The 24,198-nt window shown below is 37.0% G+C and overlaps 1 protein-coding gene across 4 annotated transcripts in view; it reads right to left on the bottom strand.

The window, feature by feature from the left end:
• The window catches only part of LOC108719304 (polyamine-modulated factor 1-binding protein 1), a 322,584-nt gene that overhangs the window by 235,516 nt on the left and 62,870 nt on the right, over positions 1–24,198 (bottom strand). For 2 of the 4 annotated variants that reach the window (XM_018268086.2, XM_041566522.1), the window contains exon 3: positions 23,944–24,090. The exons of 1 other annotated variant lie outside the window; for it this stretch is intronic. In XM_018268086.2, the coding sequence (XP_018123575.1) occupies positions 23,944–24,090 (147 nt within the window). The remainder of the gene's footprint in view (positions 1–23,943; positions 24,091–24,198) is intronic. One more of the 4 variants, XM_018268087.2, reaches the window with a different exon arrangement.

The raw sequence follows: 24,198 nt of genomic DNA, 5'->3' as shown, positions 1-24,198 counted from the left end.
GCGGATAAAGCTGTCTATATGAAACTTGATAGAGACCCCACTACAGAGATTTCAGGGAAAATTACGCACATGTTAAATGCTAAAGTAAACAACAATGTGATTTCTGAGAGTTTGAAAACATACTTAACTGTCACTTTTCCACGTATACCAACTCTATATACATTACCCAAGATTCACAAGGATCCCGTCCATCCTCCCGGTCGCCCAATTGTTTCAGGCATTAACTCTGTTTTTTGCCCGTTGGCGATTCTGTTGGACAGGATTCTTGGACCCTTGGTTACCACTACACAATCCTATGTTAAGGATAGTGGACATTTTTTAGCAAGACTGGATGGTCTAAATATACAGGATAATGAGGATATCATGCTGGCCACATTTGATGTGTCCAGTCTGTACACCTCTATACCCCATGATGAGGGGCTAAGGGCCTGTGAATGGTTATTACGTGCAAGTGTACAATATTCTGCTGAACAAATTGAGCTTTTTCTTGAAGCTCTTGAAATCATATTGCGAATGAATTATTTCACTTTCCAGGAAAATTTCTATTTACAGTTACGTGGAACCGCGATGGGATCAAATGTCGCCCCGTCATACGCCAATACCTTCATGGTTTGGCTTGAAGAACTGTTTATATATCGCGATGATCTCTACCGGACACACGCAGTGGCCTGGTGGAGATATATCGATGATATATTTGTAATATGGCGGGGTGACATTGATTCCCTATCGCGGTTCCACGTACGTTTGAATGGATTTCATCCGTCCATTAAATTTTCACATGTGTTCAATGCTCATGAAGTTTCTTTTTTGGATGTCCTTATCTACAGGGACCAGGGCCTTCAAACTAGGCTATATTCCAAGCCCACTGATCGTAATCAAATATTACATTTTGACAGCAATCATCCGATACACACTAAGCGATCAATACCGATTAGTCAGATGATGCGGGTACAAAGAGTAGTGAGCAATCCCACGGTAAGGGAGGTACAGGTTGGACAAATGAGAAACAAATTCAGGCAGAGAGGCTATCCCCCACAGGTTCTAGAGAGAGCTGAAAAGATAGTCAAAAGTAAGAAAACAAGAAAAACTAGAGAACCAAGGACTACTTTTGTGAGTGAATATGGACCAATGAGCAATAAAATCAACATGATTATACGCAAACACTGGAGCATACTACGTAGAGCTTATCCCACAATAAGAGAGTTTGCCCTACCTCCTATGATTTCATACAAGAGAGGTAGGACAATCGGCTCTGTTCTGTCTAGAACCAAGACATCAAAACCGGAAGTCGGTTCTAATATTCTTTTGGGTACTAAGAATACGGGTATGTACCAGTGTCTGAATTGTGTACAATGTAAACATGTGATTCGAGGAAAGAATTTTGTACATCCCAACACTGGGGAAACATTTCAGATTAGAGGATATCACACTTGCTTGTCACAGTATGTGGTTTATGTGATCATATGTCCATGCAACAAATTATATGTTGGGGAAACCGTGCAGAAAGTGAAGTCACGGATTTCCCAACATAAATCTACAATTAATTGTGGCAATCTAGCACTGCCATTATCTAGACATTTTCGTGAGTTTGGTCACACAAGTGACCAACTGCGGTTTATGGTGCTGGAAACAGTACCTCCGCTTAAAAGAGTGGGTGATCGGGAGCTAAGATTGAAGCAGCGGGAGGTGTGGTGGATCAATAGGTTGAACACACTTCACCCACATGGTCTTAATAAGGATTATGACTTGTACTTGTTTTTATAGCTAATTTGTTATATTTATTACCATTACTGTATTCATGGGTTAAAATTGCTGCGATAATATTAAAGTTGTTTCCATTATATTTGATTTTCATTCAGGCTATGGGGTGGAAACCCTGCATTGTGTATGGAAAATACTTTGCATGTCACTTCCTTTCCTGGACTTTAAATACCATTATGAACACGGACTATGTCTTTTCACCATTGATACACATGGCTTGAGAAAGGGCCAAGATGGCTCGAAACGTCGCCAACTGATATGTGCACATATATGGTGATGTAAGGTTTTTATCTTTCAATACATTATTTATGCATTAACAGTGAGTGCTGTCCATTTCTTTCGTTTCTATATACCATGGGAAGCTAACCGGAGTATCCCAAAGGACGAGCACCACAGTCAGATTCATTAAGCGTGAGTGCTGTTACTAACCGTGTGTGTGTGTGTGTGTGTGTGTGTGTGTGTGTGTGTGTGTGTGTGTGTGTGTGTGTGTGTGTGTTGTGTGTGTGTGTGTGTGTGTGTGTGTGTGTGTGTGTGTGTGTGTGTGTGTGTGTGTGTGTGTGTGTGTGTGTGTGTGTGTGTGTCCAGGGGTTGCCAGCACTCTCGATAAAGTTGTTAAATTTGCCTGGGTGCAGTGCCAATAAATTATCCAAAACTACTGCAAGAAGATCTGCACTCTCAGGGCTTATAAGAATAATAGTATTTATTGTATATGACTAACGTTTCTGCTAGGTCCCTAGCCTTTCTCAAAGTAATAAACTGAACATTAAATCACCTTAATTATACACAATGGTGGGAAAAGACAGCTGGTAAAAGTCACATGATCAGTAATGCAAAAACTATTAGTACTTTCACTTTGAATACTTAAATTATCTAAAATCAACACATAAACAAAACTAGACTATATGTATTCCCTAGTTCATTTCTCTTACAGTTAAAAGCAAGACATTAGTAACCACAGATGTTATCTATTTAGTTACTTAAACATAAAACAAATTGGAATAAAAATGTTACAATAATGTCCTAAATTTAGAGCATATTTAGCACAATGTATCAAACTACTTAACTATAATGGGCTGTTATATCCATAGTTAATTAAATAATATTGTAAAAGTTCTATATTTCCCCATTCATTGGGAGCTCTGTATACTAAGATATTAATGGTTAAACTATTACATATCCTTATTTTAACACACCTGATCATCTTTTGCTCTTTAGGGGAAGGAAACTGATCTACTAGTTAGTGGGTCTCAGGAATATCTTCGGGCATACTGTGTATAAGGAGACTGTGTTTTATCTGTATTGGATCCATTTATAAAACCTGTAACACACAATGTGATCGCGTAGGGACAAAACATAGGTTGCAACAAATAATTATTGCAATACTATTCACATGTTGATGGTATGGGGGTGTGTCACATCCAATAAATCTTTAGTGATAAAAATATCGGATACATGTGCAGTAACCCCGTCAGTATAGGTTAAAATGACCCTGTGTCAATATTAGTAATGATAATCTAAGTGAAAGTAAAATGCGCAACCATATACCAAGCTTGTACGTTTGTTCCTTAATCCCCAAAACACACCTCAGGGTAAGTAAATCAGACATTAAATAAGTGAAAAAAATAGCCAAAATATCAAAATAAAAAATATGAAAAAATAACAATAAAAGTATATAGAACTATGCAAACACGGTGTATAGTGGTAATAAGCCCCTCAATGTAAATACATGTCCAGTTCATTTGGATAGAGTCCACGTATTCATCTAGACAAGTGTCAAATCGTACATAGTCATTTTAGTATGCTCTAGCAGCTTCATAAATGTGGTAAAGAGAGTTTCCATTGTGTATATTTAAAGGGATTTAATGTTCAGTTTGTTAGTTTGAGAAAGGCTAGGGACCTAGCCGAAACGTTAGTCATATACAATAAATACTATTATTCTTATAAACCCTGAGAATGAGAACCTTCTTGCAATAGTTATATAATATATATATATTGAAACTGACCAACTATGTCAAAGTCATTCCAGTCCTACACTCACTTTCACCTCACTCATTATGGTGATTTCCAGCAGTCGATAAAAAGGGGAGTCAACCATTTTGGGAGTTTGAACATTGGAAAGGAAAGTCCTGGAGCTATAAACGCAGGGGCTGCATGACAAGGGATCCGAATGACCAGCAGCCAAATTACACTGGTTTTTGTTTAAAGACTGGCAAATCAGATGTAGCTGTGAGTGGACGAGAAGGAATGAGTTAAGGCAGGTATTGCCAGGCTGGGGGCGGAGAAAGGCAGGGATGTGATGTCAGGGGAAGAAGCAGTTCACTTCCTTATCTTCTGAGCAGGTAGAAACATCCCACCCTCCCCTTTTTTGCATATTTTGTGAAATGTCTGGAATTTCTCTTTATATTCACATATCTATTAATAAGCAAATGTGGATGTATTCCTGCTTGTGTTGTTATATTTTGGTTTCGGCACAGTTATACAGTATAAACATGAGAGAGTTTGCAGGTTATTATTCATTTACATGAGAATGTTTCCGATCACCATTGGGGTCAGGAAGGATTTTTTTCCCTCTCGAGGGATAATTGGCAATGGCTTCAGGCTGGGTTTTTTGCCTTCCTCTGGATCAAAACAGTGGATATATGATAATGCATTATAAGTTTTATTTGTCACAGCAGCAGCAGGATCGTGCCAAAATACTGCACAGGTACATTTAGAAGAGGTAAAAAGGAGGTTCTCTCCTGTGACTGCACAGTGGGTTGATTGATACCTACGCTACTACTAATTGACAGCCTGCTTGGATTTCCTATCATCGACACACTGCAGATTCCGGACCGACAGCAGGGCTGCTGAACTTCTCTCATTGTAGGAGATGCAGCTCCTGCTCTTAGCAGAGTTTGGGGCCATCCTCTCTGTATATAGAGGCAGCCTAATACTCAGTGGTGGATATAATGACATAGTGCTGATCTCAAGTGAGGAGCGGCAGAGCATAGTAGAGATCTCTCATGGATTTCTAGGATGGAATATTGTCTTGGGGTGATGCTGGCAAGGTCCTATTTATTTGATACAATGTAAATAGATGCTGTGGCCATTTTCACCATTTCTGGCTCCTGGTGTCTCATTACGGTATGTAACAATGGGGTCCAATGAGATAGCTGAAGGGTCAATTGAGGAGTCCCCTCGTCAAGCAAGTTGCAAGTAAACTTAGTCAAAGCCAATGTAAGGAGGGCACACCAAAATGTCAAAAATAGCATCAACAAAAGTTTTTTGAATACCAGCATGTTAAAGATAATTAACACCATATAATTCCATGCACACCAAATTAGAGGAATAAAGGAATCAGACAACTGTGACTTTGCAGTGCAAATAGTATATGGCCAATATCAAAATGATGCAAAGTACAAAGAGATACAATTTGAATATATATTAAAGGATAACCTCACAGTGATATATAAGCAAAACCACAAAAAGCAAACACGTTGGAAAATGAGAAACCCCAACAATTCAAAGCACAGGCCTTTGTCAAGGGGAATCTTTGTTGGTATCATGTTGATATTGGCTAGGTAAAATGTATTCCCTGTGAAAAATATATAATAAAGTAATAGAATTTTTAATGAATCAGATAAAAGTAAGTGTAGGACTGGCCAAACCAGGGATGATGTTGATGTAGACTGTATTAATTAAAGGGGTAGTTCACCTTTAAGTTAACTGTTAGTATGTTATAGATTTGCCATTTCTAAGCAACTTTTTAATTGGCCTTCATTTTTTTATAGTTTTTTAATTATTTGCCTTCTTCTTCTGACTCTTTCCAGCTTTCAAATGGGGTCACTGACCCCCATCTAAAAAAAACAAAGGCCACAACGGTCATTGCTACTTTTTATTACTCATATTTCAGACTCTCTCTTATTCATATTCCAGTCTCTTATTCAAATTAATGTATGGTTGCTAGGGTTATTTGAACCCTAGCAACCAGATTGCTAAAAATATAAACGTGAAAGCTGCTGAATAAAAAGCTAAATAACTCAAACCAAAAATAATAAAAAATGAAGCCCAATTGCAAACTGAATCGGAATATCACTCTCTGCAAAAGTTAGTGAACAACCCCTTTAAATGTTATCCATTCATGTTTCTTCACAATTATGACCATCAGTTTTCAGGCAGAGCTCTCTACATCTATAATATCGGTTATTGGTCACTACGCATGTAATTCTGTATGCTCTTTGTATAAACCCACATATTGTACAATGCTGCAAAATATGTTGGTGTCCTAAAAATACATAATAATAATAATAATAATCACTGTATAGGTAACAATTATTTAAAAACCAACAACAATGATAATATATTACCAATGACATTTGCTTTTATACATATTCTTATTTACTAAAAAAAAAAAACATGTCTTTGCAAAGAAAAGGAGTTATAAGTAACAAATGCATACAGTATGTAGATGTATCAGTAAAGTAAGATGAAAGTTTTAACTAATAAAGAGAGGTCATACAGTTGAGCAACTCATTGTGACCTCATTATTTTTGTACAACTACAATGGATTTTCTCCAAAAATTAGATTGCAAGAAAGATAATGTAAAACATGACAGCTGTGCTTTCAATTGTCTGTAGTGTCACTTATCTCCTGTATTAATTCAGAATAATTCAAGGTGTTAAAGTACTTTTTAGCATGCAACAATATTGCTTTTAAAATTGCTTTTTTCAATGATTTTTTTTTTTAAATATATTTACCTAAATTAGTTAGCAAATGTACTCAAGGTTGAACATATTATTAGCACTCCACTTTATTAAAGCAATTAACGGAAAATGTTAATAGCCATAACTTAATAGACCCTCATAGACAAACAACACATGCATTCTAGGATGAGGAACATTAAGATATCATTCCCCATCACGGAGATACTCTGAAAGGTGAAACAATTTGCCAGTTCATTTTCTCATGCTATGTAGAGATTGAACTACAGGATCAATTACCAAACCTGACAGTTAATGAATTTATGTAAATCCATTCTGACTATATCTGCAACATATGTTTGTCTTCACTCACAGATGACCTTGCCGCAAATTAAATATCATCTGATGTGGAACTGCAGAAGACAAAATCCATAGATTTCCCGTGATGGTTGTTTCATTGGCTCAGGCACATCTTTACAAATTATTCCAAGGCTGATATTTTTGTGTCATTGTTTCATTTATTTTTATTCCCTGTTTATCATCATTTATTTGCTATGACAGAAGAAAAATTATGGAAAGGAAAAGCTGTCACGCTATTATGGTAATACTGTGCGTTCAGATGTTGGTTGGGCGATATAGAAAAGGCTATTGTTTATAAAAATAGTTATGGAACACATTTTTGATACTTATCCAAATGTACCTTGACAAATATGGACCGAGTTTCAAGGTTATATTTTAGTTTAGAATTAAATAATATTTGGCATAAACATGTGTGTATATATATATATATACAGTATATATATCTTTATATATTGAAATGCAGTATATCATAAGCCTTGTTAAAAATATAAATGATTAAAGGGCACCCTATCACATAAAAATTGTTTCTTCAAAAAGGAGATGTGGGTTAAAAAAGTCCACAAGCCAGATCAGGGAATCAATAGTATTTTAAAGAAATGCCCTCTCTGCTATCCCCGGCACCATGAAGGCACTCCCAGTGCTGGCATCCACGTTGGGGCACAGATATACAAATAATGAGCAAGCGCCCGTCCATTCATTGTGAGCAAGCATATGATGAAAAAATCGGGTGCACATCAAGTGATACTACATAATACACATGCCAATAATGAGCAAACTTGAACGCATGCACATTTTACATGTGGGTGCACAATCATGGCAGCCCACACCAGGAGTTCCCTCCCCTAGTATTCTCACTAGGGGACTTTTCTTATAAAAATACTATTGTTTCCCCATAAATATCAACTCTGTTAGCCTGCAACACTGGTGGAGAATCAACTCAGATATGATAAATATGATTTAAATACACATTATTTATTCTAACAAATGACATTCCTCCTGACAAATGGATATGACTTTAAAATGAACACAATATTGTAATAGTTTGCATACCTTAATTACTGGTACAGCATGTTATTTATCTGTACACTGATTTTGCTTATTCCATTATACAGGTATGGAATCCATTATATGGAAACCAAAAAGCTCAGAATTTTTCCTTTTTCTCTGTAATAATAAAACAGTACCTTGTACTTGGTCCAAACCAAGATGCAGTCAATCCTTTTTGGAGGCAAAAGATTCCTATTGGGTTTAATTACTGGTTAAAGGATTTTCTAGAAGACTTAAGCAAGTTACAGAAAGATCTGTTATCCGGAAAACCTAAGATCCTGAGCATTCTGGATAAAAATTTAAAGCAATTTGGTTGATCATTGATCGTCTTCAGATGCACTAACTAATCATGTGTGGGTATAGATACCAAGAGGTGCAGGAATACTGCTGCAAGCGCCTTTGTTGGTGAATAAAGGCACTTGCAGCAGCATTCCTGCGCCTCTTGGTATCTATACCCATATGCTAGATTCTCTGATAATTATTGCTTTGGATGGAAGCACGGGGCCCTCAGGTGAATATTTTGAAAGACCATTGCTCCTCCTATATGTAAATGTGTCTGGGGGGTCATTGCAGAAGAAATATGGGGCCCGCCACAGGCCTGTCATCTCTACATTCCAACTCTACGGGTCTTGTATTTCTAATAAAGTCTATGTGACAACCATATTATTATTATTATTATTAACATGTATTTATATAGCGCCAACATATTGCTTTTAAATTCTGATTATTTACAACCTACTTATTTTTCATTAATAAAAAGAATCCAGTGGTTTATAAAGGATGCAACAACCAGACGTCCACATTATTTATCTACATCTACCTGACCCTTTTTTTGTTGGGACTGTGTTTCCCTGTAGGATTTTTAAAATCCATGTGGTATCAGCTTTGGTAAAGGTTTCCTGAAGCCACAAGGTTTCTTTTTTGAGTTATTATATACCACAACATCAAATAATGTTAAGAAAACATGTTTCTAAGTGGCATTTCATATTATGAGAATCATATACTAAAAACTGCAAGAAAAGGCAATGTATGCAGTCTTGTGTAGTCAACTGATGTGATCTATCCAGTACTTATCCTTGGAGTCAGAAATCTGCCTGCATTTGTGGGGCTTCAGTATCTTGCCATAAAACCATATTCACAATAGGCATATACAGTGCAGACAAAAAAATGATGTGCAAATCAATATTTCCAGTAGCTCAACAGAAAGCAAGACAAGGTGCAAGTTCTTGCATTAACATAACATGACACTCTGAACCACAAGCATGAGCTTCTCAATTACATATAGTGCAGCATTAGCATAATGGGAAAAGCATCATATGGAGTAGTTGCATCTGTTTTGTTCACACTATAGCATGGGTTTAGACAGCACCTAATTGCTCGGGGTGGGGGATTAAACATGAACGCCAGTGACCTGTTTAATGTATTTAATGGTTTAATTATTCTAAATGTGAATTATGCCAGGTGCATTGTAAGCAGATGCAGAGAGCACACAGAGAAAATATATTTTTATTGCATCTAAACCAGGGACCACAAAAGTCAAAAGGTCATTATGTTTCTGTTTTGCATATTCGCATGCAAGATTTGATAGTTCTTATTGATGGACAATGTCATAAAGCCATCACTATGTTTATAGACATTTAATTGAAGACAGCATAAAACGATAAACTAAGAAACATGCATGGTTGACTCCTCCAATTCAAACCATAAATCATACTGATGTTCAGACAAGTCGCCCAGACACAAATTCAGATGATAGATGAACCATTTAACTTTGATTTTTGAAAGCAATGAGCTTGCTAGCAATACCTCACACTGACTAATACCACATATGGTCATACAAGAACTCATCTAAAATCCATTTTTCCCTCATGTGGATGCTAAAATTATCTTCTAAATGATCATTATTAAAAGTATGCTGTGTGTAACATCTTTCTAATGTGCATAGCTATATTCATAGACTATTTGCCTCAGTAAGCAATGATTTTATCACTATTTCTAATCTGAAATGAAGGGCTCTTAAAATCTAGATGAGAAGAATGAGGTAATCTTGAAATTTAATTTATGGAATGCATTATTCTGTAGCAAAGTTAAGCGAATAATTCAAAAAGGAAAACCATGCGCATATTTCTCTAAATATGGTATAAAAAAAATAAATGAATTTCTTTCCAACAATCCAATCTGCAGAAAGTATGCTGCTTGAGTTTTAAACCAATTGAATAAATGTATATAAATTGTGTAATTCAAATTACATAATTGTTACTTTTAGTTGACATTACAAATGTGTTGGAAAAGTGCTACCATAAATGGAGTCTGCTCAACACCAGCCAACGAAAATAAAAAAAAGGCTGCCTCTATTAACAAAAATATAGAGTTTATATGGTATATCCAAAAGTGTCCTTAATCAAAGTAATGCTGATAAGGGTTGAAGGTCGATTCCAGTATATGCAATAAAAGCAAGACCAACATATGCTTAAACTAATAAATCCTTTTAATTGGATCCGAGAGCTCTGCTGTATTTGACATTTCATTACCTACAGGGACCCTTAGTGGGTGTGCTATCCCTATATATTTTATATATAGTTGTATTGTGTATTTATTACACGCCAATACATACAACACTTAGGTGTGATCCTTGAAGCTACTCCTAGTTTTATTTTTTGCAGCAAAGATGCTGTGGCCAGATTCTCACACTATATCTGCTATTGTCTGAATCCGATAATTTTATGCTAGCAGTGGGAAGATGAAAAGCTCCTATTGTTGTTTAATATGTATCTCAGTGCCCCTCAGGAAGACACAGGACTTGCTATAAATGTCACCGGAAGACCATGTCAAAAAATCTTCAGGGCCTGTTTTTTTCTATTAGACTCACAAGAATACATTTTATTTTCATATTCACAGAATTGCCATAATCTATACTATTAATTTTAAAGGGGATATAAACCCAGCATAAGGCTGTCCCACAGCACCCTCTTGTTTTCTATAAAAGTTGCAGAAAAATTTAATTATAGATGCAACAAAAAAAATAATAAAAAGAAAATTCTACTGATCAAAAACTTCATGATGCAGGTATGGTATACAGGTATGGTTATCCAGAAACTGTTATCAAAAATACTCAGAGTTACGGAAAGAATGTCTCCCATAGACTCATAGACCCATAGACTCTATTTTATCCAAATAATTTTAATGTTTATATGATTTTCTAGTAGACTAGAAGATCCAAATTATGGAAAGATCTATTAACCGGAAAACCCCAGGTCCCAAGCATTCTGGATAACAGGTCCCATATCTGTGTATGCAAAAGAACTGACCTTTGACAATGCTGATTCCCAGAACCATGTCAGGCATCTTGCTGTTATCTTAATTATAGAGATAATTTTCTCCATTATATTAAACTGGAATTAACATGGGGATAAAGTACAGACTTGTTTACTGCTAGGAAACTGTGATTTAAGCTTCCAACTCCAGTTGCAGGAACAAAGAACATGGAGACAAATTGATACAGATCAGCTGGGATTCTCATTGATTCTTTGCATTTTTTAAGGAGTTACTTGCTGTGTAGATGTGGGGAAATATTTTTCAAAAGTTTTATTGTGCAATATTACTTAAAGGATAAGTAAACCTTTAAAATCAGTGAATGTAAAATCGAGGAGTGTGCTATTCTAAGCACTTTTGTAATTTTCATTCATTATTTATTTTCTTTTTATTCCAAGATATTAAGGGATACATGTACTGTTAATATAAATACATTTTTACAACAGCGCCACCTACTGATCAGTTTCTGACCAGTTTGACCACCAAGTAGTCAAGAAAGTTGTCAGGAGAAAGAAAGAGGCTGCTCGGATGCTCGGATGTTCTTCTGCTTTAAGATTTAAGGTTTCCAATTTTTTTACTAAGCAGAAGAACAACAGAGCAGCCTCTTTCTTTCTCCTGACAACTTCCTTGACTACTTGGTGGTCAGACTGGTGGGAAAATGACCAGCAGGTAGTGCTGTTGGAACAAAATTCATTCATATTAACAGCACATTTATCCCTTAATATCTTGGAAATAAAATAAAGGTTTACTTATCCTTTAAGAATACAATCCTGATGTTACTGGACCACAGTTCCCAGTATGCCTCAACTTTCATTATATGTTACATCATTCTGGGGTTTGAAGTCCAGCAGTGCAGTGCAAAAGGGTTTACTATTCCTTTAATTAAATAGTAAATTTTAGTGTGTCAAAATTATTTTGACGCCCATTGACTTCAATGCATTTTACAAATTTTTCTGAAAGAGAGGCTTTTGAATTGATTCCCATTTTAAAAGCATTAAAGAGAGCCGCTTACATAATTATAAAAATATTTTTATGTTCTGCACAAGCCAAAACCATTTTGCGTCATTTCCTTACGTGATATTTTTGCACTGCAACATTAAAATTAATCAGGTCAGTTTATGCTCCTCCTAGTTGCTTTTGGTATCATCCAACTGTAATGAATAAAAAAGCACGGATATTTAGATGGATGAGTTGTGTGCCAGGAAGAGAAAACTACCAAACAAGGACCTAGAGCGATCCCCTGTCCTCACATGCTTGATTTCATTCCTTAATTAGAGTCATTAATCAATTGGTATGAGATATGAGACTTTAGAAGGGCTTGGTGACACGACACCTTGCCACCTGTCAAAATTACAGCTTTCTGTTCACGCACCATCCCTCAAATAGTTATTTTCTGCAAGCCTGGCTGCATCCCACAATTCATTATTTACTGTATAGTTCTCTCTCACTGCAATGTCAAAAACACTGTTATAAGTAATGGTCTACATGCCATGGTTGTAGAATTCCAAATATATATATATATATATATATATATATATATATATATATATATATATATATATATATATATATATATATATATATATATATATATATATATATATATATATATATTATATATATATCTCTGTACCACATATATACTTGTATTTCCTTTTCTCTCCACAAAAGACATTTTAAAATGGTAAAACACTGAAGGAACAAAAACATACAGTTCTTTGGGCACTTGGTCATTATCTACAAAAACTTACTAAAATCTAATTATTACTATATTAGTAATAGAAATTGTAATAAACAACTTAAAATATGTAAAAATGGAAGAATTTGGTAAGGCTACATTCAGATGATTTATATGATATTAATCGGAAATGTACATTACCTTGACCTATCACTAATGACCTAATACATAAGAAAATGACTTATATGCTCTCTTTTTATCAGTTTTTAGGTATGAATTACTAACTACTGCTTTGTTGGCCAAAAACATCTTGGCTGTACTTCTTACAACTGATTTTGCCAATTTTGAGAATTTTTTGTTTTGCCATGATTGTGGGAAAAAAATGTTTAGATCCACAGCCATAAAAATATTGAAGGTTGACTCTAAAAAAAAAAAAGATGAGAGGCAGAAAGTGAAAATGAGAAGTGATTCACAGAAAGTGCAAAATCTCCCCAAAAATGCAAGTATTCAATGTGACACTTAAAGGAATGAAAGCTGTTCAGATGAAATATTACCTTAAAATAATAACAATATGACATTGATAGATCCAAAATGGCAGCCACACATTATCTGGATGGCTTAAAACATGAAAGGCTTTTTTGGGTAAAAAACACATAGTGGTTCACTAGGGGAAGCGTTTCCAACAACTGGACATGGAGAGCACTGTAGGATTATCCTTGTCCCTTAAGCAAAATGGAAGGAAAAAGAATGGGATTTCATTATTTAAAATAACTCACATGAAATACTGGGAACTATATGCAAGGAATTTGAATGTTCTACCCATGTTAGTTTTTACCAGGTACTCCAGTTTACTTAATTACTTAATTACTTTGTTAATTGGGTTAACTGACCCTGGTATTGTGAGAATATGATAGGGACCTTAGTTTGCAAACTGGGGTAGGAAACAGTACATAATCTATTTAAGGAGCTGGGTAAATGTGTATACTCAATATAAAAGATAACAAATCCCAGATATAAAATATGTAAAAAATTCTATCTCTCTTCAAAAGCAGATTAAAGGTTAAACTATTTACTATATTTTTTTGTGAGTCACTGTGCCATTTAGTGGTAGGTGGTCACTGTACCATTTAACTCGGGGGGGGGGAGTAATATATTCAAGAGACAATAGGGCTCATTTATTAACACTGGGCAAATTTGCCCATGGGCTGTTACCTTTAGCAACCAATCAGATTGCTGCATTCATTGTTCTTCTTGCAGCTGGCTTTAAAAAGCTAATCACTGATAGGTTGCTATAGGTAACAGCCCATGGGCAAATTTGCCCACTGTTAATAAATGAGCCCCATTGTGTTTATTGATAGATCACCAACTGACCTGATAAAATGGGGTTTGGCCACATCTGAAGAGGGAAAGATACATAGAAATAAAACTACTCCTAAGGTTAACTTCTCAACAGTTGTTTCTAGCACATGTATGTGTCACAGAGAGCCACAACAAAAACCAAGATGGGAGCACCTGTACACAACTTTGTATAACTAAATCATTACAGTTATAGAAGAGTGGTGCATTAAGTAAACTGTATGATAACACACACACACATAAGACTCAAAGCGAAATGCTATATGTCATACAAAAATCTTTTGAATGCTTATGCCATCCCATTAAGCATACTCTTTATGCTGGTATGTGTACACTAAAATAGTGAAGGAAGCTTAGACTAGTTAAACAATAATGTCAGTTGAATAGTTTAGCTGGGCATCATTTGTTCCTAAACAAGGAACATGAACTTTATTGTATATCAAGATTTAGAATAATGATGCCATGTTATCCTTTACTTTATATGCTGATGATTATCTAATACTTCAATAGAAGATGTGAAGATACCCATGGTGAATGCCATATAGGAGTAGGAAGAATATATATCCATTTACACTGTGATCCTTGATTAGGCCACAATTGCCTGGGCAGTACTATCCTCGCTACTTCTCAGTTAACCCTTTAAGTGCCACAGAACGTAGAATCTACGTTCTGTGGATCAAAGGACCAAAGTGCCACAGATCGTAGATTCTACGTTCTGCAGCACTTCCGGGTTTGCGAGCGGAGGAGCGGCTGTTAGAGCCGCTCGCTCCGCTCCTTCACGATCCCCTGCCCCTAGACAACGAGCAGAGCAGGGGATCGAGTGGCCCCTGGGGCGCGATCGCCCAGGGGCCCAAAAACAGCAGCAGGCACGTGTTACTTACGTGTCCTGCTGCTGCAGCCTACACCGCGCCGTAGATCTCCGCCCCCACAGCACAGGGACACAGATGACGTCGCAGATCTCTTCCAGAGGCTCTTCCTGATCGTGTGCAACAGTCTCCAGCGACTTTTTCAGGTTAGTGCAACAATTACACACACAAACACACCAAAACACACTTATTACAGTAATACACACTTAGATTCACACTTACACACACTTACACATACATTTTTGGGGATTGGGGGGGTCACTTACACTCACTGCACTTACACACACGTGCACATGCACACACGCGCACATAACATGTAATTTACCATTTGTACACACGCACACGCACATACATGGCATTGTGGCTTTTTTTTTTTTTTCTTATCGCATCGTTTCTTTTTTTGGCTGAAAAAAATGTTTTATTGCCATTACGAATAGCGTATTCGCTAACCTTACTGTGCAATACCTTTTGTATGTTATTTCGGTGATTATATTGCAATTTTGGGTATTTTGGTGCATTTTTAGCCATTTTATTGAATTTTTAGCCATTTTATTGCATTTTCAGCTCTGCGTATGTTGTGTTCACTTGTTTCTAGCCGTATAACCTGTTTGGCCCAGCTAAAATATTCAAACTGTGATTCTGACGGCCGATAACACTAGTCTGGAAAAAAAACCATTGATTTTTGTGGTTTTATTGGATTTTTTTGCATTTCACTCTTTACTGCCTTATTTTGTTTTGCATTGTAAATTTATTCTACTATATATCCATTTGGGGGTCTCTGTGCGCCACATAGTTTGGTATATCTATGCATATTGGGCATCAAAGTGTTCAGTAGACCCCTGGCGTTCATATTTAGGATGTTTTATGCTGATACGTTACGAAATGTGTGGCATATAATGGGGTAAAATTCAAGCTTTGTGACGATTTTCAGAAATTTGATAAAAACCGTTATGTTCAGCATTGCTTTGCAGTTTGGCAGTTTGCAGTAGAAACACTTATTTACCCATATTGGATTCGTCAGAATGTGTACTTTCTGAAAATATATGGTTTTCTGGGGTCTCTGTACTGTTAGGGGGGTCTAATGTCGCATAATACACACACCAGGTGCTCATATTGCAGCAGCCAGCGCGTCAGCCGTGAAAATGTATATACACTATTGTCATTTGGGGGTCTCTGTGCGCCACATAGTTTGGTATATCTATGCATATTGGGCATCAAAGTGTTCAGTAGACCCCTGGCGTTCATATTTAGGATGTTTTAGGCTGATACGTTACGAAATGTGTGGCATATAATGGGGTAGAATTCAAGCTTTGTGACGATTTTCCGAAATTTGATAAAAACCGTTATGTTCAGCATTGCTTTGCAGTTTGGCAGTTTGCAGTAGAAACACTTATTTACCCATATTGGATTCGTCAGAATATGTACTTTCTGAAAATATATGGTTTTCTGGGGTCTCTGTACTGTTAGGGGGGTCTAATGTCGCATAATACACACACCAGGTGCTCATATTGCAGCAGCCAGCGCGTCAGCCGTGAAAATGTATATACACTATTGTTATTTGGGGGTCTCTGTGCGCCACATAGTTTGGTATATCTATACATATTGGGCATCAAAGTGTTCAGTAGACCCCTGGCGTTCATATTTAGGATGTTTTATGCTGATACGTTACGAAATGTGTGGCATATAATGGGGTAAAATTCAAGCTTTGTGACGATTTTCAGAAATTTGATAAAAACCGTTATGTTCAGCATTGCTTTGCAGTTTGGCAGTTTGCAGTAGAAACACTTATTTACCCATATTGGATTCTTCAGAATGTGTACTTTCTGAAAATATATGGTTTTCTGGGGTCTCTGTACTGTTAGGGGGTCTAATGTCGCATAATACACACACCAGGTGCTCATTTTGCAGCAGCCAGCGCGTCAGCTGTGAAAATGTATATACACTATTGTCATTTGGGGGGTCTCTGTGCGCCACATAGTTTGGTATATCTATGCATATTGGGCATCAAAGTGTTCAGTAGACCCCTGGCGTTCATATTTAGGATGTTTTAGGCTGATACGTTACGAAATGTGTGGCATATAATGGGGTAAAATTCAAGCTTTGTGACGATTTTCAGAAATTTGATAAAAACCGTTATGTTCAGCATTGCTTTGCAGTTTGGCAGTTTGCAGTAGAAACACTTATTTACCCATATTGGATTCGTCAGAATGTGTACTTTCTGAAAATATATGGTTTTCTGGGGTCTCTGTACTGTTAGGTGGTCTAATGTTGCATAATACACACACCAGGTGGTTATATTGAAGCAGCCAGCGCGTCAGCCGTGAAAATGTCTATACATATTGTCATTTGGGGGTCTCTGTGCGCCACAAAGTTTGGTATATCTATGCACATTGGGCATCAAACTGTTTAGTAGACCCCTATGTTTATATTTAGGATGCTTTATGCTGGTAATGATACATGGACAATACGATGCTGGAAAGTTGAAGCTTTGAGGCAATTTCCAGATATTTCACCAAAACCGCCAAATTTGGCAAAGCCTTGCGACTCAGTAGTTTGGAGCAGAAAGGCATGGGTACCCATTTTAGATTCTGTAGAATGTGTACTTTCCAAAAATATATGGGGTTGGGGGGTAAACATATATTTCTGTGTTTTTACCCCACAAAAATGCAGTCAATGTGTTGATTTTTCATTAGATGAAGTTACCCACAGGACAATTTGTATGTGCTAACTTCATTTTGGGGCCTCTAAATGCCATATACTTTGGTAAACTTATGAACAATGGCCACCAAAATGTTCAGAGGAACCCTGGCAATCATATTTAGGGTGCTTTTTCTTAGTACGTAATGACACATGGGTGATATAGTGCTGGGAAGTTGAAGCTTTGAGGCAATTTTCAGATATTTCACCAAAACCGACAACTTTGGGAAAGCCTTGCGACTCAGTAGTTTGGAGCAATAAGGCATGGGTACCCATTTTAGATTCTGTAGAATGTGTACTTTCCAAAAATGTATGGGTTTGGGGGGTCAACATATATTTCTGTGTTTTTACCCCACAAAAATGCAGTCAATGTGTTGATTTTTCATTAGATGAAGTCACCCACAGGACAATTTGTATGCACTAACTTCATTTTGAGGCCTCTAAATGCCAGATAATTTGGTAAACCTATGAACAATGGCCACCAAACTGTTCGGAGGAACCCTGGCAATCATATTTAGGGTGCTTTGTCTTGGTGCATAACGATACATGGGTGATATGGTGCTGAGAAGTTGAAGCTTTGAGGCAATTTTCAGATATTTCACCAAAACCGACAATTGTGGGAAAGCCTTGCGACTCAGTAGTTTGGAGGAGAAAGGCATGGGTACCCATTTTAGATTCGGTAGAATGTGTACTTTCCAAACCTATATGGGTTTTGGGGGGCAAACATATATTTCTGTGTTTTTACCCCACAAACATGCAGTCAATGTGTTGATTTTTCATTAGCTGAAGTTACCCACGGAACTGTTTGTATGTGCTAACTTCATTTTGGGGCCTCTAAATGCCAGATACTTTGGTAAACTTATGAACAATGGCCACCAAAATGTTCAGAGGAACCCTGGCAATCATATTTAGGGTGCTTTTTCTTAGTACGTAATGATACATGGGTGATATAGTGCTGGGAAGTTGAAGCTTTGAGGCAATTTTCAGATATTTCACCAAAACCGACAACTTTGGGAAAGCCTTGCGACTCAGTAGTTTGGAGCAGAAAGGCATGGGTACCCATTTTAGATTCAGTAGAATGTGTACTTTCCAAAAATATATGGGTTTGGGGGGTAAACATATATTTCTGTGTTTTTACCCCACAAAAATGCAGTCAATGTGTTGATTTCTCATTAGATGAAGTTACCTACAGGACTATTTGTCTGCGCTAACTTCATTTTGAGGCCTCTAAATGCCAGATACTTTGGTAAACCTATGAACAATGGCCACCAAACTGTTTGGAGGAACCCTGGCAATCATATTTAGGGTGCTTTTTCTTGGTGTGTAACGATACATGGGTGATATGGTGCTGAGAAGTTGAAGCTTTGAGGCAATTTTCAGATATTTCACCAAAACCGACAATTGTGGGAAAGCCTTGCGACTCAGTAGTTTGGAGCAGAAAGGCATGGGTACCCATTTTAGATTCGGTAGAATGTGTACTTTCCAAAAATATATGGGTTTGGGGGGTAAACATATATTTCTGTGTTTTTACCCCACAAAAATGCAGTCAATGTGTTGATTTTTCATTAGCTGAAGTTACCCACGGGACTATTTGTATGCGCTAACTTCATTTTGGGGCCTCTAAATGCCAGATACTTTGGTAAACCTATGAACAATGGCCACCAAACTGTTTGGAGGAACCCTGGCAATCATATTTAGGGTGCTTTTTCTTGGTGCGTAACGATACATGGGTGATATGGTACTGAGAAGTTGAAGCTTTGAGGCAATTTTCAGATATTTCACCAAAACCGACAATTGTGGGAAAGCCTTGCGACTCAGTAGTTTGGAGCAGAAAGGCATGGGTACCCATTTTAGATTCGATAGAATGTGTACTTTCCAAAAATAAATGGGTTTTGGGGGTAAACATATATTTTTGTGTTTTTACCCCACAAAAATGCAGTCAATGTGTTGATTTTTCATTAGCTGAAGTTACCCACGGGACTGTTTGTATGCGCTAACTTCATTTTGGGGCCTCTAAATGCCAGATACTTTGGTAAACCTAGGAACAATGGCCACCAAACTGTTTGGAGGAACCCTGGCAATCATATTTAGGGTGCTTTATCTTGGTGCGTAACGATACATGGGCGATATGGTGCTGAGAAGTTGAAGCTTTGAGGCAATTTTCAGATATTTCACCAAAACCGACAATTGTGGGAAAGCCTTGCGACTCAGTAGTTTGGAGCAGAAAGGCATGGGTACCCATTTTAGATTCGGTAGAATGTGTACTTTCCAAAAATATATGGGTTTTGGGGGTAAACATATATTTCTGTGTTTTTACCCCACAAAAATGCAGTCAATGTGTTGATTTCTCATTAGATGAAGTTACCTACAGGACTATTTGTCTGCGCTAACTTCATTTTGAGGCCTCTAAATGCCAGATACTTTGGTAAACCTATGAACAATGGCCACCAAACTGTTTGGAGGAACCCTGGCAATCATATTTAGGGTGCTTTTTCTTGGTGTGTAACGATACATGGGTGATATGGTGCTGAGAAGTTGAAGCTTTGAGGCAATTTTCAGATATTTCACCAAAACCGACAATTGTGGGAAAGCCTTGCGACTCAGTAGTTTGGAGCAGAAAGGCATGGGTACCCATTTTAGATTCGGTAGAATGTGTACTTTCCAAAAATATATGGGTTTGGGGGGTAAACATATATTTCTGTGTTTTTACCCCACAAAAATGCAGTCAATGTGTTGATTTTTCATTAGCTGAAGTTACCCACGGGACTATTTGTATGCGCTAACTTCATTTTGGGGCCTCTAAATGCCAGATACTTTGGTAAACCTATGAACAATGGCCACCAAACTGTTTGGAGGAACCCTGGCAATCATATTTAGGGTGCTTTTTCTTGGTGCGTAACGATACATGGGTGATATGGTACTGAGAAGTTGAAGCTTTGAGGCAATTTTCAGATATTTCACCAAAACCGACAATTGTGGGAAAGCCTTGCGACTCAGTAGTTTGGAGCAGAAAGGCATGGGTACCCATTTTAGATTCGATAGAATGTGTACTTTCCAAAAATATATGGGTTTTGGGGGTAAACATATATTTTTGTGTTTTTACCCCACAAAAATGCAGTCAATGTGTTGATTTTTCATTAGCTGAAGTTACCCACGGGACTGTTTGTATGCGCTAACTTCATTTTGGGGCCTCTAAATGCCAGATACTTTGGTAAACCTAGGAACAATGGCCACCAAACTGTTTGGAGGAACCCTGGCAATCATATTTAGGGTGCTTTATCTTGGTGCGTAACGATACATGGGCGATATGGTGCTGAGAAGTTGAAGCTTTGAGGCAATTTTCAGATATTTCACCAAAACCGACAATTGTGGGAAAGCCTTGCGACTCAGTAGTTTGGAGCAGAAAGGCATGGGTACCCATTTTAGATTCGGTAGAATGTGTACTTTCCAAAAATATATGGGTTTTGGGGGTAAACATATATTTCTGTGTTTTTACCCCACAAAAATGCAGTCAATGTGTTGATTTTTCATTAGCTGAAGTTACCCACGGGACTGTTTGTATGTGCTAACTTCATTTTGGGGCCTCTAAATGCCAGATACTTTGGTAAACCTATGAACAATGGCCACCAAAATGTTCTGAGGAACCATGGCAATCATATTTAGGGTGCTTTTTCTTAGTGCATAATGATACATGGGTGATATGGTGCTGGGAAGTTGAAGGTTTGAGGCAATTTTCAGATATTTCACCAAAACCGACAATTTTGGGAAAGCCTTGCGACTCAGTAGTTTGGAGCAGAAAGGCATGGGTACCCATTTTAGATTCGGTAGAATGTGTACTTTCCAAAAATATATGGATTTGGGGGGTAAACATATATTTCTGTGTTTTTACCCCACAAAAAATGCAGTCAATGTGTTGATTTCTCAGTAGCTGAAGTAAAGTCCTGATCAATTTGGATGTGCTAACTTCATATTGGTGTCTCTAAATGCCAGATACTTTGGTAAACCTATGCATAATGGGTATCAAACTGTTCAGTGGACCCCTGGCAATCATATTTCAGGTGCTTTTTCTTGGTACCTAATATAGTTTGGGATATGCGGAGCAGCAAAATAAAACCTTTGAAATGATTTTTCAGAATTTTGAATTTTTTTTTGAAAAATCGCTATGTTCAGACAAGCTTTTATGTTTGGTAGTTGGGAGTAGAGAGACATAGTTACCCATTTTGTAATCGGCAGAATGTGTACTTTTCAAAAATGTATGGTTTTCTGGGGTAAACCTACGGTTTCAGGAGTTTTTGCCTTGGAATCTAAAGCATGCCGTTTTCTGCCTTAGTGCTTTCAAAATTCGGCAATATACTGCCGGGAGTTTTTGAGGTACAGAAGTCCTAAATCTCCCTAAAACTATACATATCTGGTATTGGCACGTTCGAGAGACATAAGGCTTTCCAAATCAGTTGGATTTTCATCCGTAAAATGAAATATTTTTTCTGGTATAAATTGATATACGATGAAAAATGGTAATTTTTCTTTTTTTTTTGGTATTTAGCACTATAAATTTTTTTGCACAGGTGGAAATACATGAAAACTCAGGCAGATTTAGAAAGCTCAGTTTCTACCGAAAAAAACAATGTATAGTTTTCCTAGGTAAACTATAGGTTTCCCCTCAGAAAATGCCCCTAAAGTGAAAGAGCACAAAATGTTTCAAAAACGGCTGGCATTTCGCGTAACCAAAATGTGAAATTCTGCTGGCACTTAAAGGGTTAAGGCACTGAGCTGCCCATGTTTACTAATCCTATCTAACTTATACCTATTAAGATGGGGCCTGTCACACACATTTACTCTTTTACTGGGTCATGACACCCCTACTTAATCCAGAAGATGAAGCCTATTGCAGCTCCTAGACCCTCAGCACAGTACCAAGAGCCAAGCACATTGGGATACCACCCTTTTTATCAACTAGGGAAGAGGACATTCTAAAATATTACAGAACCAATACGCAGAATACATTCCTTCCACAGGGCACTAGTTGCTGCTCTGTCACAGCCTGTCAAAGTAAAAAAAGAGTAACAGTTTCATATCCCTAAAAATCTATTACATAATGTCAATAATGAAATAAATGCAGATTTAATTTAACATTTTTACACTGATTGTGTTTCAAAATTATAGCAAATGTGAGTTGGTGAATGGGGTCACAAACTGAGCAGACATTGCAGTGCTCCCTAAGCTTACTATTGACCAGTACATGAAGACCCTATGAAACTAAGGCATTATAGCTATTCTCCTTTACAAAGCAGATGATATCACGTGTAGAATGCCCTTTTCATTTTCTTTTGGAATAAGAAACTTCTACAAGGTGATCAGTCAAGCAGTTATTTTATACTACGGTTGTGGTTACTGCTTCCTATGTGACCTGCCTACAAAGAATGACTGCAATGGTCTCTCTGTGTGATACTGAAAGTGACTAATGCAGAAAATGTCCAACATTAACTTTCAAACAATTAATTTAAACAATTAAAAATACAATTAATGAATTACTTGTTGTGGTTAATTTCCAAGTGTCTCAAAATCATGTTAACCTGTCACATAACTTGGCCAGACTTTACAGGAGAATGGTTGAAACAGTAATATGTAAAAAAAAGATCACAGCTAGTTTGCATACAATTCATAGAAATGAAGATATACCCTATCAGACCCTCTCAAACTTTTACATCACAAACCCACACAGGACTTGTGATACAATGTGATACAATGCTTGAAGCACGTGGGAGATCAAAAATGCTGTAAGAAATTTTAGCAAATCAAAGCCAAGTATATTGTTGCATAAGGCATAACAAGTTCTTATTTAAAAATAAGCTGCAAGTCAGAATGTCTATTGCAATCGAATTGATTTAGCTAAAGTAGAATGATCAGTCTGGACCAAGGGGGAAATGTAGAATTCTGGAGAAAAAGCATGCACAATATTTAATGTATAAGGTATAACCTAAAATCTCAAGGAAAATTTTGTCTTTTTGTTGAATGATTCAGTCAATAGGAGGACTACAAGAAATCCAATAAATTTAGTGCAGTGCATCATGTAGTCTCTATCTTTCTTACCTATACTTCAACAGGTCAATCTCAGTTAATTAAGTGAAGACATAATCATCTTAATTTATGTAGCATAGGCCAGTTAATGATATCTTAGTACAGTACCTGACGCTTGGCTTGCCCATATAACTTCTCAAACATGTCAAGCTCACTCTGCAGATGTTCAACTTCAGCTGTCTCTGTGTTAAGCTCGGATTTCAAGTTATACTTCTCAGCCTGGAGCTGGTAAATGGTTTGCTCTTGAGCCTGTAACTGAAAGTAAGCCTTTTAAATTAAAGGATTAGGCAAATAGGGTTCTCCAAACCTATTAATTACTATGCACTTCCTGTAAAAGAGCAGATAGCAATGCTAATTATTTTA

This window comes from Xenopus laevis, chromosome 6L (genome assembly GCF_017654675.1).
Source record: "Xenopus laevis strain J_2021 chromosome 6L, Xenopus_laevis_v10.1, whole genome shotgun sequence".
Classification (NCBI taxonomy): Eukaryota; Metazoa; Chordata; class Amphibia; order Anura; family Pipidae; genus Xenopus; species Xenopus laevis.
Note: the sequence above shows the minus strand (reverse complement) of the source record. Positions and strands in the feature narration are given on the sequence as shown.